General features: G+C 34.2%; 1 protein-coding gene across 1 annotated transcript in view; it reads right to left on the bottom strand.

Annotated features, from left to right (window-relative positions):
* ASCC3 (activating signal cointegrator 1 complex subunit 3) overlaps positions 1–17,930 on the bottom strand; it is a 367,201-nt gene that overhangs the window by 28,394 nt on the left and 320,877 nt on the right. Inside the window, exon 36 of the mRNA XM_011956428.1 lies at positions 5,387–5,611. Coding sequence (XP_011811818.1) covers positions 5,387–5,611 — 225 coding nt within the window. The remainder of the gene's footprint in view (positions 1–5,386; positions 5,612–17,930) is intronic.

Below are 17,930 nucleotides of genomic sequence, written 5' to 3'. Positions count from 1 at the left end.
CGCCATTCTCCTGCCTCAGCCTCCCGAGTAGCTGGGACTACAGGCGCCCGCCACCACACCCGGCTAATTTTTTGTATTTTTTAGTAGAGACGGGGTTTCACTGTGTTAGCCAGGATGGTCTCGAGCTCCTGACCTCGTGATCCGCCCGTCTCGGCCTCCCAAAGTGCTGGGATTACAGGCTTGAGCCGCCGCGCCTGGCCTGAACCAGTACTTTCTAAGGCCAATAGTACCCATGTATCAAATGAAAACAACAGGGTACAGAATTAGAACTGCCAATCAGTCATTCTCTCCAAGTTTCCCACTGGCAACTCTAATATTCTTTCCTCATTATGGCTTGTTTACTTTCATACAATTTTGTAGAGAAATTCCAAGAGTGAGAGGATTCAGAATATGAGCTATTTTTTTTTTTTTTTTGAATGGAGTCTCGCTCTGTCACCCAGGCTAGAGTGCAGCAGTGTGATCTTGGCTCACTGCAACCTCCGCCTCCCGGGTTCAAGCAGTTCTCAGCCTCAGCCTCCCGAGTAGCTGGGATTACAGGCACCTGCCACCACCCCCGGCTAATTTTTGTATTTTTAGTAGAGGTAGGATTTCACCATCTTGGCCAGCCTGGTCTTGAACTCTTGAACTCGTGATCCACCTGCCTTGGCTTCTCAAAGTGCTGGGATTATAGGTATGAGCCATGGCACCCAGCAGAAGCTGGTTTTCATCTCTTTACAATGTAGCTTCTTTCCAGGTGGCTTCCGACAAGCCAAATCAAACATTTAAGATGGTCAAAACTAATGCTTATAACTTAAAATAGAGGAAAACTGCATACACAAATGTCTAATAACAGATAACTCACTAAATAAATTATGAAATTTTATATGAGGGAATATAGCATAGCCATTACAAATTATTCTTGAGAACAATATTTAATGCTATAAATTATTAGGCATTTATAAAATAACATATTTCTATAAGAAAAAAGTGAGTGTGTGTGTGTGTAAATTTACCAAGAAAAGGTCTCCAAAGAAAAAAAAGAACTGTACACAACTACTGCATTTTAGTTAGTATCTGCTTTTTGCAAGAGAAAGGGTTGGTAATTCTAAAACTACATCACTGAATATTCTAGGATGGAGGAGCTAAATAAATATATCTTTATTAACAATACTGTGATACCTTACAGGTAGAAAGAGGAGTTATTAATAAAAAAGGAGGAAGACTAAGTGAACCCTTTGGTCTTAGATTGAAATACAAGGTATAAGAATGATAAATATAGATGTTTTTACACACACATACACATGTCCATGAGAGGTAAATGGACATGCAAATAAATATAAATGTCTGTGTATACATACTTACATTTCCTTGTTTTGTACACAGAGAGGGCCTAGAAGCAAAGACTCCCAAGTAGCAGTGGAATGCAGCAAGTACCCAGATTTTCAATTTTTTGAGACAGGGTCTTGCTCTGTCACCCAGGCTGGAGCACAGTGGCTTGATCATGGCGCATTGCAGCCTTGACCTCCTGGGTTCAAGTAATTCTCTCACCTTGGAACCCCCTACCGTCCACCACCACACCCAGCTAATTTTTAATTTTTTTTTTTTTGTGGAGATGGGGTCTTGGCCTCCCAAAGTGCTGAGATTAAAGGTATGAACTACTATGCTCAGTCCAGATTTTAGTTTCTACAACCATCTCTAATAAAAGGAACCACGGTTCTTATAAAAAAAATGGCTGATTCCAAGGCTGGGGTAGGGACAGCACAAGATGCCAGAATGCAAGGTAGCATTCAAGAAACACTGGGGTGAGTCTATACTTATATAAATAAATAACTGAATAAAGTAAATAAATGGGGAAGAAGGGAAGTTCTTCCTTATCACATAATTCCAAGAATGATTAAAATAGAAATTCACAATAGTAATTGTTCTGGGCAAATATCACAAATGGATGCTGTAAATAATGTTAAAAACTATGACAAGAAACAGAATATTTATATAATCTCAAAGTTATTTTCCAAAATATATTTATTAATTACAAAAAAAAGTAACTGTAGTGAAGAAGGCTGGCAGACATCACCTCAATTGTATAAAGTCAATATCATTGCCACACACATCTGTCATAAGCCTCCTGATACGATACACTAAGAGGACAAACCATCACTGCTGTCATATTCTTGACAAAGAATACCACAAACTTAAATGTAATCATAACGGGCAAATCCAAACTGTGGGATAATTCCATGAAATAACTGCCTGGTACTCTTCACAAGTGCCAATAAAGACAAGAAGGCTAAGGCGACATGACAACTAAATGCAACGTGGGATCCTGAATTGGATCATGGTACAGAGAGAGAAAGGGCAATTATTGGGATAAAGTTCATATTGACAAAATTTGAATAGGTCTGTAGATTTGTTAATAGGACTGGACCAACACTGAATTAAGATGTTAACTTTTGGGGAGGTTGGGTAAAAGGTATAAGAATATTTCATTGTAGTGTTTTGCAAATATTTGTAAGCTTGAAATTATTTCAAAACAAAAGTCTAATTTAAAAAAATTAAAAATTCATTAAAAAAAGAAAAGAGCCTCATATTCATGTGGGTGAAGGTATAATTACTATGAATGACTTTAATTTTAGTATGCTGCTTTTCCACATTACCTACAATGAAGTGTACTATTTTTATAATTAAAGAGAAAGTGATTTCTCTTTAGATGCTATTTAGAAGGATCAACCATATTTAAGGAATATAAATATTATCCCAGACTCTGTATATAAGGATATATATAGATATATATACTATATAAATATATATACTGTATATAAAAATATCTAATAGAGGCTAAAAAGTACCTGGCTGAATCCTTTTCCTTAAAAGTAAATTTAGAAACAGACTCCTTTAAGAAATTTCCTAGATTATTATCTAGTTTTTGAATCATTATTGACTGAGTGCTAAAAAGAATCAATGAACTGATCATGCAATATAGATTTTAGAAGTAATCTACATACAAAAATTATAACGTACAATCAAAATATCTGTAAATATAAAATTTTAATTTATCTTGCCATTTCTCTTCAACCCTTTCTGACCCCAGAGTTCATTAACAAGTCAGTGTTTGAGAGAGGAAAGGAAGTTATAGGAAACACAAATGAGTATCCAGGGCAACAGCTAAAACTTTAGGACCTTTAACCTTTGTGAAGTGTGACTAATAAGCAGTAGCAAATCACCTTCCTCAATAAGTAAACCATGTGTTCGTTACAAAAGAGTGTAAAAACATGTTATATGTTTATTATAGCCTTAGGTTCCTTCCAATTTTTGATAACTTGAGCTTACTCTATCTTTTTATAGTACTTCTAGTTTCTAAAACAATAAAGTTGTTATTTTTGATAATAAAAAGGCTTGAGGTTAATTTTAAAACATTCAAACATTTAAGAACAGCATAAAGAAGAAATTAAAAATCACCCCAATTCCTGCTACCCAGATACGGCTACTGTTAAACTTTTGGTGGACACCATTCTGGATCTCCTCTCTGGGTGTATATTCATACATAGATATGGACATTCTACACAAATGTAGAGTTCATAAATGGAATTGTAATATTTTGTAGTATTCTAATAACCTGAGAGATACTTAGGTTATTTCCAAGCCTTAACTTTGCAAATCATTTCATAATGTATATTCTTGTATACATATTTATATAGACTAACTTACTCTACCTTTAAAGATCTTAAATCTTTTGAAAATTTAAAAAATGGGTTTTTATGAAAAAAAAGGTTTAAAAACATGTCCGAAAAAGGTATAAAGTAGAAAATCAAAATCCTTTATAATTGCAATCCTTTAGCTATTCTTCCCCCACCAAAACCAGCTCCTCTGACAATCATCCCCCAGTAATGTTAGCTCCATGCTTCTAGTTGCTATGGAGAAAAGCCTTGAAATCATCTTTGGTTCCTTGCTTCCCTAAAAACCCTTGTTCAATTCATTAGAAGAGTCTGTTCTCCTTAGAAAAATATTTAGTATCTGACCAATTTTCATCAACCTCACCCATTACTAACTTGATCAAACCACCATCATTTTATTGTCTAGCACTAGAGCACTTAAGGTATAAAAAGGTCATTGATGTGGTTTCAGATTCCACATAGCAACTAACCTTCAAGAAATATTGCTTGTCTGGTTCTAGTGTAGCATTAAAGAAGAATACCCACAATTATCTGAAAAGGCTATAAAAATACTCTTCTCTTTTTAAACTGCTTACCTCTCTAGGCTGGATTTTTTTTCATATACTTCAACTGACACATCCTATTGCAATAGACGTTTTACGTTGATTGTAAAAGAAGATATATAAACCTAGTTGATATCTCATAAGTTGGATATTAAAGATACTTGCAAAATGTAAAAACTGCCATACTTCTCACTAATTTTTTTTTTTATTGTTTTAACCATCTCTTTCGACTTTTTTTACAATAAGCCTCCTGGATATTCCTTGAATATACCAAGTAATTTCCTATATGAAAACTTTCTTAGTGTTTGAATACACACCTGCAGAGACCCTATCGTTTACTCTCTTCTTTCATTTTTAGTTAAATGTTACCTTACCAGTGAGATAGTTCCTGAATACCATATTAAAAAACAGTACAGGCTGGGCGCAGTGGCTCAAGCCTGTAATCCCAGCACTTTGGGAGGCCGAGACGGACGGATCACAAGGTCAGGAGATCGAGACCATCCTGGCTAACCTGGTGAAACCCCGTCTCTACTAAAAAATACAAAAAAAAGCTAGCCGGGCAAGGTGGTGGGTGCCTGTAGTCCCAGCTACTCGGGAGGCTGAGGCAGGAGAATGGCGTAAACCCGGGAGGCGGAGCTTGCAGTGAGCTGAGATCCGGCCACTGCACTCTAGCCTGGGCAACAGAGCGAGACTCCGTCTCAAAAAAAAAAAAAAAACAACAAAAAACAAACAAACAAAAAAAAACAGTACAAAACATTACCCTTCATCTTTCTCTCTATTTATTTTACCATTCTTTATTTTTTTAAAGCAGTTATTTAAAAATGCCAGTTATTACCTATTAATTTATATTCTAAATTAATTTATATTCTAAATTGTCTTACCCAACTTGAGTGAAAGTCCATAATAGAAGGGACTCTTCTGTCTTGTTCATTATTATATGTTCAGGGCCTAGAAAAGTATCTGGCACATAGTTTGCCTTTAATATGTCTTAGTAGAATGGGTGACTAAAACTGTCATCTTATTTCATTTATATTTGTTTTTACTTTGGAAATTCTTGGTATGATCAACCAGTTGTTTCTCAACAATGCTACCATAAAGTTGTTAAATGCAAGTACATTTTATCCTAAAACTAGAAAAAAGAGGGCAGGAATGATAGGAGAAAACACACATAGATATTAGAAGTGACTTTCATACCTGACATACTCTGAGAGCTTGGTCCAAGACTGTTTTGGTATCAGTGTCATAATCTGGGCAGGGTAGCATGGCTCGGCTGAGATGTGCCTGTAGTAGGAGATGTGCTTTGGTGTGAGGGCTGTCAAATGAATGAGGATTTGATTCAATGGGAAGACATTTTGCCAGTTCACTATTCATATGATCTTCATTGTGTCTCACGGGTAAATCTGTATATTCTTCTGCATCCTGAAAAAAAAAAAAGCCCCACATGGTTGGATCAAAGTATAATAATTAATGTACTTCTTAGCTCTACTGACATTTAAAACATGGCTCAGAAAAATCATACAATAACCATATCCCTTAGAATTTTGCTTGTTCAATACTATCATTAATACATAAGGAATGTATTAGTGATAGTGAGTAATGTACAATCTATGTGAAATTCATGAATGTTCCTTTGTATTTACAGTCAACAAAAATAATAGAGTATTTACTAGGCATCACACACTATGCATGATACTGGGGTCACAGCAGTGAACCAGAAATTGAGAGTTCATCAGGGAAGGTAGATAAAAAAATTCTATAAAGTGTAATAAATGTTATGATATGGTAAAAGTACAGAGTGTTGAATGGAAATTCAGTTTGGGGGACCTTCTTATTTTAGAGGGCGAGGGAAAGCTTTCTGAAAAAGTGATGTTTAATTTAAGATCTTGTGAATGAATGGAAGAAATAAGACCGGGCTGGAGAAAGGGGCAAGGACAAGACTGGCAAGATGAGAAAAGGGTAAAGAGCAGAATTAACTTACTATTTATTGTAACCAATTAGATCACACACAGAGTCAGATTGTTCTGGAATGTTTTGATTTTCCATCTTAGATTTTTAGGGTACAGTAGTAAAAAGTAGTCTGCATGATATCAGTCAATAAGTGCCAATTGAACCTACAAGTGAAACTAGAACTGTTGTGTTAAAAAATAGACTGATCTATTTATTAGTGTTTGTTGTGAAACAAAAATCATATTTTCCAAATATGTAGTTATTTGCGATTGTCCATGGATGTTGATATGAATCCTACATCAGACACAGCATTAATTGGATATGTTAATATTCAAACAGGGGTTGGATTTATCCTCCTACTGCAACTGCTCCTTCCTCCAAAAAAAAAAAAAAAAAGACAGAACCTATGAAACAGTGATCTTCAAGATGCTGAACATAAAACTATGAAAGACAATGATCCCTGATATATAGAAAATAAACTAGGCGAGCCTTAGCATTGCCTCAGTTTACTGCATGGAGAGTTACCATACTGTGGTGTAGTGAGAGGAAATCCAGGTACACCTGGAGGACTCCCTGTATTGAGGCGATGAAGACAGCCTTGCCTAAGTAGTGGAGAGTAATTAGCTCTACGACAAATATTACTCTAACCTGCCGAGCAAATTAAAAAAGCAACACCTAAAATGATCAAACAGCTTCCAAGTAAATTAACTGCATTCCAGAACAGAGCTCAAGAAGATTTATAGGAATACAAAAAATATAGTACTCAAGAAGGTGAAATTCACAATGTATGGCATCCAATTAAAGATTATCAACTATGCAAAAAAGCGGATCTATAACAAGGATCTATAACAAGGAGAATAATCAGTCAATGAAAACTTAGGAGTGACATAGATCTTAGAATTAGCAGACAAAGAAAACAGTTGTTGCAACTGTATTTTACATATTTAAAAAGTTACTGACAACTACTCAATTCAAATTTCTAGAGATGAAAATTTCTAGAGACGAGATTTTTCATCTAAGACATTTTGTTTTTTATGAATTTTATTAATGGAAGAATACACATTGAAGAAGAAATTCATAAACTTAAAGACATTAATAGAAACTATTAAAAATGAAATACAAAGAGAAAAAAGAATTAAAAAAATCAACACAACATCAGTGAGTTGTGAGACAACCTCAAGTGGCCAAATGCACAGTGTGGAAGGAAGGGCAGAAAAAAGTTTGAAGAAATAGTCACTGGAAAAGTTCTAATTTGATATAAACTATAAATCTATAGATTCAAGAAATTCAACAAACCTCAAAGAAAACTGAAGAAAACTATACAACCATAATTAATCACTACTGAATTGCTCAAAATCACTAATAAATAGAAAATATGAAAAGCAGCCACAGGAAACACTATGTTACATACAGTGGAAGGAAGATAAGAAAGCAAGTTGCTCATCAGAAATAATGCCATAAGGCAACAGTGAAGCAACATCTTTAATTTACTGTAAGAAAAACAACTGTTGGGCCGAGCACGGTGGCTCATGCCCGTAATCCCACCACTTTGGGAGGCCGAGGTCTGCGGATCACGAGGTCAAGATTGAGACCATCCTGGCCAACATGGTGAAACCCCATCTCTACTAAAATTACAAGAATTAGCTGGGCATGGTCGCGCGCGCCTGTAGTCCCAGCTACTCAGGAGGCCCAGGCAGGAGAATCACTTGAACTCGGAAGGCAGAGGTTGCGGTGAGCCAAGATGGCGCCACTGCACTGCACTCTGGAGACAGACCAAGACTCCATCAAAAAAAAACCAAAAAAACAAAAAAAACCTGAATAAATAAAAAAAGGAGAAGAAAAACAACTGTCAATCTACAATGCTAAAATTCAGTGACAATAAATATTTCCAAAGTGAAGAATTTTCAAACATACAAAAACTGAAATAATTCAGCTGATGCGCTTAATGTTAAAGTCATTGTTCAGGCAGAAGACAAATTATACCAGATGAAAATATGGCTCTACACAAAGAAATGAAGAGCACTAAAAGTGGTAATTTCATGGATAAATATGTAATAATTTGTTATTACTATTTTAATATCACTGAATACAAAATGATTGTTTAAACAAAAATAATAAATACACATTATGGTGTTTACAATACATGCAAAAGTAAGATATATGACACAATAGCATAACTTCTAGTAGGGGAGAAACAGAGGTATAATATTCTGAGGTTCTCTTATGATACATGAAGTCTTATAATATCATTTGAAGACAAACTGTGATGTTAAAAATGTACACCATAAATCCTAAAGCAATCACTAAAATAGCAAAATGCAAGAGTTATAGTTGGTAACTCATCATAGAGGATAAAAAGTAACTAATCTACTCTCCAAGAACTAAAAACAGAACTAACTACCCCTTGACCAAGCAGCTCCAAAGGAAAAGAAATCATTGTATCAAAAAGGTATCTGTACTTGTATGTTTATTGTAGTACTATTCACAATAGCAATGTTATGGAATAAACCCAAGTGTCCATCAATGGATAACTGAATAGAGAAAATGTGGTATACACCATGGAATACTATGCAGCCATAAGAAGAATGAAATTATGTCTTCTGCAGCAGTATGAATGGAGCTGGAGAACATGTAATCCCACATGTTCTCACATATAAGTGGGAGCTAGACAATGGGTATACATGGACACACATACACGAAGAATTAATAGACACTGGGGACTCCAAAAGGAAGAAGAGTGGGAGCGAGATAAGAATTGAAAAATTACTTATTGGGTACAATGCTCACTACTTGGGTGATGGGTACAATAGAAACCTAAACTCCACCACAGAATACATCCATGTAACACACCTGCACAAGTACCACCCTGAATCTATAAAAAATGTTTTAAAAATAAACAATTAATCCACATGAAGTTAAAAATAAAGAACAAAAATATAAAGAACATACTTCACGTGGAGCATGTCTCTGGAAAACAAATAAGATTATATACTTAAACCTAAGCATATCAACAGTCACATTAAATGTAAATGGTCTAAACAACTCCAGTCGAAGTCAGACATTATCTACATAATAAAGCATGACCCAGCTAGAGTTGTCCCTTGGTATCTATGGAGGATTGGTTCCAGGACCCCCTGCAGATACTTAAATCCAGATATTCAAGTCTCTTATATAAAATGTGTAGTATTTGCATATAACTTACACATATTCTCCTGTATACTTTAAATCATCTCTAGATTACTTATAATACCTAATACAATGTAAATGCTATGTACATAGTTGTTATACTGTATTGTCTGGGGAATAATGACAACAAAGAAAAGTCTATACATGTTCAGTACAAATGTAGCCATTTTTTGGTTTATGAATATTTTCGATCTGCAATTGATTGAATCTATGAATGCAGAACCCATAGACACAGAGGGCCAACTATATATGCTTGCCTACTACCAAACACACACTAATATACATATATAAATACATGTATGTATGTGTAGATATGTACATATTAATATATATAGAGAAAAATATGTTAAAAGTAAAGGAATAGAAAAAGATATACTATGCTAACAGTAGTTCAACAAAAGGCAGAGTGGCTACATTAATTTCAGACAAAGTAGATTTCAGAGCAAAGATTATCATCATGGATAAAGATGGTAACGTCATAACTATAAAGGAGTCAATCAGAAGGACATAACAATCTGAAACATTTATGTTCTGAATAACAGCTTCAAAATCTGTGAAAAAAAAAGTGTAGATGTACATGGAGAAATAGAGAAAAAAAACCAGTATTGTTGAAGATATCAGTACCTATATTTCAATAATCACTAAAACAAGTCGAAAAAATCAGCAAGAATATAGAATTGAACAACACTGTAAACTAAGCTGACTTGATTGACATTTAAAAACACACAACCCAACAACAGTAGAATATATTTATTCTCAAGAACACAGAGACTATTTATTGAGATCGTATTAGCGGGCCATAGAAACAAATTTTAAGTGATACTTTGACTGTAAGAAAATTAAATGAGAAACCAATGACAGATCTCTGGAAAATCCCAAATATTTAGAAACTAAGTAGTACACCTCTAACTCATGATTGAAAGAAAAAATAAAACAGGAAATGAGAAAGTATTTTGCACATTCATGAATGAAAATAAAAACATTAATGTCTCAGATTTTGTGGGACATCACTGGAACAGTACTTAGGAGGGATTTATAAAACTAAACACCTATATTAGAATTGAAGAAAGGTCTCAAATAAGTGACTTTTGTTTCCACCTTAAAAAACTAGAAAAAGAACAGTAAATTAAGTCCAAATAAGCAAAAGAAAGGAAAGAATGAAAATTAAAGTGAAAATCATTGAAATAGGAAACAAATACAATAGAGAAAACAAATGAGACCAAAAGCTGGTTCTTTAAGATCAACAACACTGATACTCCTCTAGCAAACAGATCAGGGAAAAAGGAGAGAAGACACACATCAATATCAAGTATAAGAGGAGTGACATAACTGCAGAATTTACAGATATTAAAATATAATTAAAAAATAGTATGAACAGCTTTATACCTTTACCTATAAAAATCAAGATGAAATAGATAAACTGCTTGAAAGACACAAAACATTAAGAAGAAATAGAAAACTCAAGAAGAAATAACCTGAAAATCCTTACATGTATTAAAGAAATTCAATTTGTAGTAAAAATCTTCTGACACAGAAAACTCCATGCCCTGATAGCTTCCCTGGTGAATTCTATCAAACATTTAAGAAAGAATTAAAACCAATTCTATAAGAACTTTCCTGGAACATCAAAGAGAAAGAAATATTTCCCAACTAATTTGATGGCACCAGTTCTGTCCGTATGCCCAAACAAGACAATAACATTAAAGGACAAGAAAACCACAAATATCTCTTATAAATGTAAAAATTCTAAACAAAATTTTAGCAAATTTAACAATATATAAATAGAATAATACATCATGACCAAATGAAGTTTATTCTGGGGATGCAGGATTGGTTACACACTCAAACATCAATAAATATATCTTATAAATAAACTTTAAAAGAAAAACCACATTATCTCAGTCATACAGAAAAAAAAAATCAGACAAAGTTCAACATCCATGCCTAACAAAAACTCTCAGCAAACTAAAGAAGGTTACTTTCTCAACTTCATAAATGGCACTTCTTTTTTTTTCATTTTTTTTTGAGACGGAGTCTTGCTCTGTCACCCAGGCTGGAGTGCAGTGGCACCATCTCAGCTCATTGCAAGCTTCACTTCCCGGGTTCAAGCGATTCTCTTGCCTCAGCCTCTCAAGTAGCTGGGACTACAGGCACATGCCAGCACACCTGGCTAATTTTTTTATTTTTAGTAGAGACAGGGTTTCACTGTGTTAGCTAGGGTGGTCTCGATCTCTTGACCTTGTGATCTATGAGTCTCAGCCTCCCAAAGTGCTGGGATTACAGGCGTGAGGCACAGCGCTGGCCATAAATGGCACTTCTGAGAAATCTATGGCTAACGTTTAATAGTGACAGACTGAATGTTTCTCCCTTAAGATCAGGAACAAAACAGGGATTTCTGCTTTCACCACTACTACTAATTCTTCTCTTTTAAAAAAATAGATATAGGGCCTCACTCTGTCGCCCAGGCTGAAGTGCAGTGGCACAATCATAAGCTCACTGTAGCCTCAAACTCCTGGGCTCATTATCCTCCTACCTTAGCCTCCAGAGTAGGCATGTACCACCATGCCTGGCTAATTAAAAAAAATCTTTTTTGTAGACTTGGGATCTTATTATGTTGCCGAGGCAACCTTAAACTCCTTGCCTCAAGCAACCTCCTGCCTTAGCCTCCCAAAGCGCTGGGATTACATACGCGAACCACCATGTCTGGCCTGCTCTTACTATTTCTATTCAACATTGTACCACAGGTTCTAGCCAGTGCAATCAGGCAAGAATAAGAAATAAAGGCATCTAGATTGGAAAGGAAGAAGTACAGTTATCTTTATTTGCAGATGACACAGCCATCAATGTAGAAAGTCCAATGATATCTACAAAATAAGTTTGGCAAGTGTGTAGGATACAAGATTAACATACAAAAATTGATTGTATTTTTCTGTATATTTGCAACCAACAATCAGAATTAAAAAAGGAAATCATGATAACATCATATATATGAAGTACACTTAAAGATGAATCTCATAAAAATATAAAAACCTGGACACTGAAAACAAAACACAACAAAAACACTGCTAAGAAAAAATAAAGAGGATCTAACTAAATGAAGAGTTATACCTTAATTCTCCCAAATTGATATACAGATTTAATACAATTTCAATTGAAGCTGTAGCAGGCCCTATTTTGTGTGTGTTAGAAATTGACAAGTTGATTCTAAAATTCATATGGAAATGTAAAGGACCTAGAATAGCCAAACACACTCAGGATAAAAAGACCAACGCTGAAGAGCTAGCATTGCATGATTTTTTTTTTATAGTTTATGTATTTTAATAGCAAACTTACAGGAACAGCACACAAGACAGACTACATTAAAAACGTACTTGCACGTAGGACAACTCAGAATAATACAGTGAATGGACGGAATCTACCATATGATAAAAATGCAAAAACACCATTGCCGTCAATAAGAAATTTACTTGTTTTAAAAAAAATCTGAATCCTGGCGTTGTCCAGAAAAATTTAACAAGTTTATTTATAATTATCACAAAGTTGAATTGCTGAACCTTGTTCACTGAAACATTTTGATTTGCATTAATGCTTTATATTTCCATATTTATATTAAAAATTCACACACAAATAAAAATGGAAAAACTGCCAGTACCTAATTTCCATCCCTTATTTTTTCATTCGCAATCATATACTTAGGTACCTTTTGATCCCATGGAAAAAAATATCTAGCATTCAGAACTACCATAACAGGAAGAAGAAAATTTTTTTTGAGAATGAAATATTTCCCATCATGATGGATTCTTAAGCATGTTCTCCACGAGCACTACATGACTTACAAAGCTACACTAAGCAAAAAAGTATATATTGGAATTGTACAAGGAGTCCCAAAATAACCTACATATACATGGGCAACTAATTTTTGACCAAGGCTCAAAGGCAAAGCAGAGGAGAACAGTCTTTTCAAGAAGTGGTAGTAGAATAACTGGGTATCCATATGCCAAAAAAGAATCAACTTCAATCCGTATTTTATACCATAAAGAAATATTCACTCAAAATGTATCATAGACCTAAATATAAAATCTAAAATTTTAAAGCTTCCAGAAGAAAACATAGAACATCTTTGTTACCTGGAATTAGGAAAAAATTTCTTTGATCGGACAGTTAAAACATGACGCATACCAGGAAAAAAATGATAAAGTGAACATCACCAAAATTTAAAAGATATTGTTAAAATACTAAAAATATAAGCCACAGAGTGAAAATATCTGCAAAGCATGTATCTGATCTAGGACTTGTATCCAGAATACATAAGGTTTTCTAAAAGCTCAACAATGAGAAAACAAACACCCCAGTAAAAAATGGGCAAAAGACTTTAACAGATACTTTATGGAAAGATGTCTCATATCACTAGTTTTAAGAAAAATATAAATTAGAATGGCCAAAATTAAAATAACCATGACAGAGCAAGTGTTGGAGAGAATGGGAAAGAAATGGAAATTTCATGCATAGCTGGTGGGAATGTAAGATGTTCCAATTTCTTTGGAAAAGGGTCTCATGTTTTCTTAAAAAAATTAAACATATACCCACCATATGATCTAGCTATTCCATTCCTAGGGATTTACTCAAGAGAAAAGAAAGCATATGTCCATACAACAAAGACTTGTACACGGGAGCATTATTTGTAAAGCGAAAAAAAAAATCAGAAAAAAAATTAAATGTCTATCAACAAGCGAGATGGTAAACAACTGGGTCACATCCACACAATGGAATTTTTGCAATAAAAGGAATTAATGATTGATGTTTGCCAGAACACGAATGAGCATCAAAATAATTCTGTTGAGTGAAAGAAGCCAGACTAAAAAAAAAGGAATACATACACTAGGATTTCATTTATATCATACTCTAGAAAATGCATATGAATCTATAGGGACAGCAAGCAGATTACTAGCTACCTAGGGAAGTGGTCATGGTGGGAGGGGTGTTCATAGAGAAAAATAAGACAACTTTTGACTTGTACTCGTGGATTCTTGTCTATGAAATAAGACTTAATGATGGAACCCCTTAGAGGTTTCATTATTTGGAATGCAGTAATATGAAACAACTGGAATATTCTGCTATCTATGCATAATGTCTGCATGTTTTTGTGCTTGACTGAAAATTTCAGAAACCCATGCCCATATTACGTGCCAAGTATATACTACAAAAGTACTTAAAAGTGGGCCAATGACAATAGTATTAAATCCTTATGAAAAAATTTAGACTATATTAATAGGAAACTTCCTATATCAAAACTTTGTATGAAATAATTTAATAAATATTTTTGAGTATCTGCCATGTGCCATTGTAGACTGCTGGCATAGTCAAGCTACCTAGTGTGACAGACAGACATTATTCAATCAACTACATACAGAAATGCAAATTTGATATGGTGACAAGTGCTATGAGGAAGAGATACACAGAAACATGACAGAGTTTAGTAAAGAAATTTGACCAAGTTAGGAAGGTTAGGAAGGCTTTCTGAAGGAAAAGGCATTCAAACTAAGATACACAGGATGAGTAGATATTAACTAGATGAAAAGAGAAGTGAGGAGTATTCTAGGAATAGTATACAGTACTTCTCCCTTATCCACAGGGGATACATTCCAAGAACCCCAGTGGACATATGAAACTCTGGATAGTAACAAGCCTTATATATACTATGTTTTTGCTATATATATCAATGATAAAGTTTAATTTATAAATTAGGTAAAGTAAGAGATGAACAACAATAACTAATAACAACATAAAACAATTATAATAATAAATTATAATAGGCATTTTGTGAATGTCCTCTTTCTCTCTCAAAATGCTTAGTGTAATGTAGGTACCTATTTTTGGATTGTGGTTGACCATGGGTAACTGAAACCTGGAAAGAAAAACTGCAAATAATTGGGGAGGACTGCTGTATACAAAGGCCCTCTAATGAGAGGAAAAATGGTGAGTCCAAGGGACTGAAAAATGTTGTGCAAAAATAGTTTCAACAGATTTAATATAGCAGGCTGAAAAAATATCTTGAATATTATTTGGAACATTCTGTTTAAATGAATTTGATAAATATTTGTTAATTATGTCCCTTGTTTCTTTTGGTAATAATAAAAAAAGTATGGCAATTCTACGCTGTTTTGAATACTGTCTTCACTATTTTGGACTATGTTATGGAAGAAGTATATGCTGACACATTAGCAATTGACAATGTTTATTTAACCCTGTGTGTCAACTTGATTTTCTTTTTTATGTCATGTTAGTTTTTTCCTTTTCTCTTTGAAGTCATTTGCCAAAAAATGAGGGATCAGCTACATAGGACAGCACTATTATTCTTGGATTTCAGGTGAATCAGGACTGAACTACTGCTACCTGACCCATTTCAACCTGTTTAAGCTCCATCAAAGTCTCTATCAGAAAGTTCACTTATTTTCCCAGCCCTGCCAATTGGTTTAGGAAAATGGAATAGCAAATAAGGAAGAGAATGACTCAGAAATCTTAAAAAAAAAAAAAATTCCTTCAAGAAAATTAAAATAATATTTAGGGAAACAAATTATATAAATAAATAATTATTTTAAGTGAGGAATAAAACATTCTACAGAGAAGAGCACTGAAGAAAACTGGATGTGTTGGAAAGTTTCCCAGAAGACATGGCATTTGTTTTAGGCTTAGAACAATTTGTAGAAGAGGAGAGAGGAGAGATTCCCTGCGTTCCAAGCAAGGAAAATAGTGTGAGTAGATCCATGAAAACAGATAAGGAGTGTCTAAAGTTTAAGCTTCAGGGATGAGAAGAATGATGATGCTATTAGTAGCAGAGAAGTTGGGAACATCCATGAGCAGGAGCTTTCTGTCAAGTATGCAAAATACACTTAAAGAAAGAGCAAGAATCCAGATAATTGGGTGGAGGTGATGGAAGAAGGAGAAGAAATCAGCTTTAATTCTGTTTCACAGTCTAAAACTTTATTCATATTTTATGTTTCTTTCTACTGTCTGTAAAATCCAATTCCTTCTGATTCTTTATCAGAAGAAAATTCAATAGCTGTTTTAGTACTGCAACCTGCATTGGGTCTCCAGATTTTGAATGAAAACACTAATTAATAGCATTATCTATTAATTAGATAATCTACTTTCTTCAGTACTATGTAGGTCAAATTAATTACATATACAATACATTCCAATTTTCCCCAGAGAAAGAGAAACCTCTGAGAGTGTGAACATCTTTCTGAATATTATTCTAGTATTCAAAAGTATACATTTTTCATAAGGCTTGCCTTCTAAATGTAAGCAAACTACTTCATTTGGTGCTAAAGAAACAATGATCTGCTCCAATGCTAGAGGAAAACTTAGGGGTGCTGAACTCACAGAGAAATAGCATATCTGAACACGGCCGACTATACTCGACCATGCTTGTACTTGTGGGGTTATTTGCAGGTAACTTTGATCATAAGTACTTTTAGTTGTATTTCCCTACGTTAGAATTTCACCTCCATGTAAGATGTGACTCTACTGTTCTCTTCTAAACCATGCTAATTCTGCTAGATTTATGTGATTTATTGCATTAATCCCCTTCTTTACTAGGATTGTGTATTTGACCACTGCCAGTAGTATCAGTATCAGATGAGTCTGCTAACAGTTGAGTACACTTTGGGTTGGAAAGAATGCTCTGCAGTAGAGACATTTTTCTAAGTTTAATAAGGGGGTCATCAAAACTTTTATGTAGGTTATCCAGACAGTCACCCTCCTAAAATGTTTAACCCAGTGATGCCTTTTCTTAGTGCATGAAGTAATCTTTCTTCACTAAGGGCTCCTTAATTTCTTTGCAAAAAACTATATGCACTTCAATAAAAATTAAAAGTACTTCAATAACCACAAGGTCTTACTGTGCTGAGTAGCTGGTTTACCACATATTTATTCAGCACATATTACTGACAGGTATACACAATGGTAAACAAAAAGAGACATGACTCTCTGCCTTTATGAAGCTCTGCAGTCTAGTCGGGGAGCCAGACCTTAATCAAAGTTAATCACAAATGAATGTAAAATGGCAACTGGACAAATACAATGAGGAAGAGGTACACATAATAACAGTGGGTCATATAGGTATCTGTGAAAAAGTTATGACTCAATTGAAAGACAGTCAAAATGATTTTTTTAAAAGAAAAAGGAAGGAGGGAAGATAGGTTAAGGATCAAATTTGAATTGAAAAGGGGGGACTGGAACTTATTATAGTAACATACTCTTAAAAAGGCTTAATATTATTTTTCAAATGTAAGTTATATCTACACTTTACTTGATAGTGAGACATAATCCAAAAGTGTCTACACTGATTTTACAATTAAACATATGCTTTTGGTAAATAGGACATTTTTCACTATCAAATTTGACACAGACAACAACACTTTTGAGATCTTCAAAGGAGCTGACATTTGGTTTATAAATGTTTATCAATTATCAAATCAATATTAGTTTCTATATTTAAAAATTATCTATAATTAACAGGTCTAATCAACAGCTATTACTTCCTTTAAAGGTTCTTCTTTTTCTGCTTCCAGTGTTTGAAATAAAGGGAATACAAACAATGCGG

This window comes from Colobus angolensis, unplaced genomic scaffold (genome assembly GCF_000951035.1).
Source record: "Colobus angolensis palliatus isolate OR3802 unplaced genomic scaffold, Cang.pa_1.0 Scaffold418, whole genome shotgun sequence".
Lineage (NCBI taxonomy): Eukaryota > Metazoa > Chordata > Mammalia > Primates > Cercopithecidae > Colobus > Colobus angolensis.
This window is presented reverse-complemented; position numbering and strand designations above follow the sequence as displayed.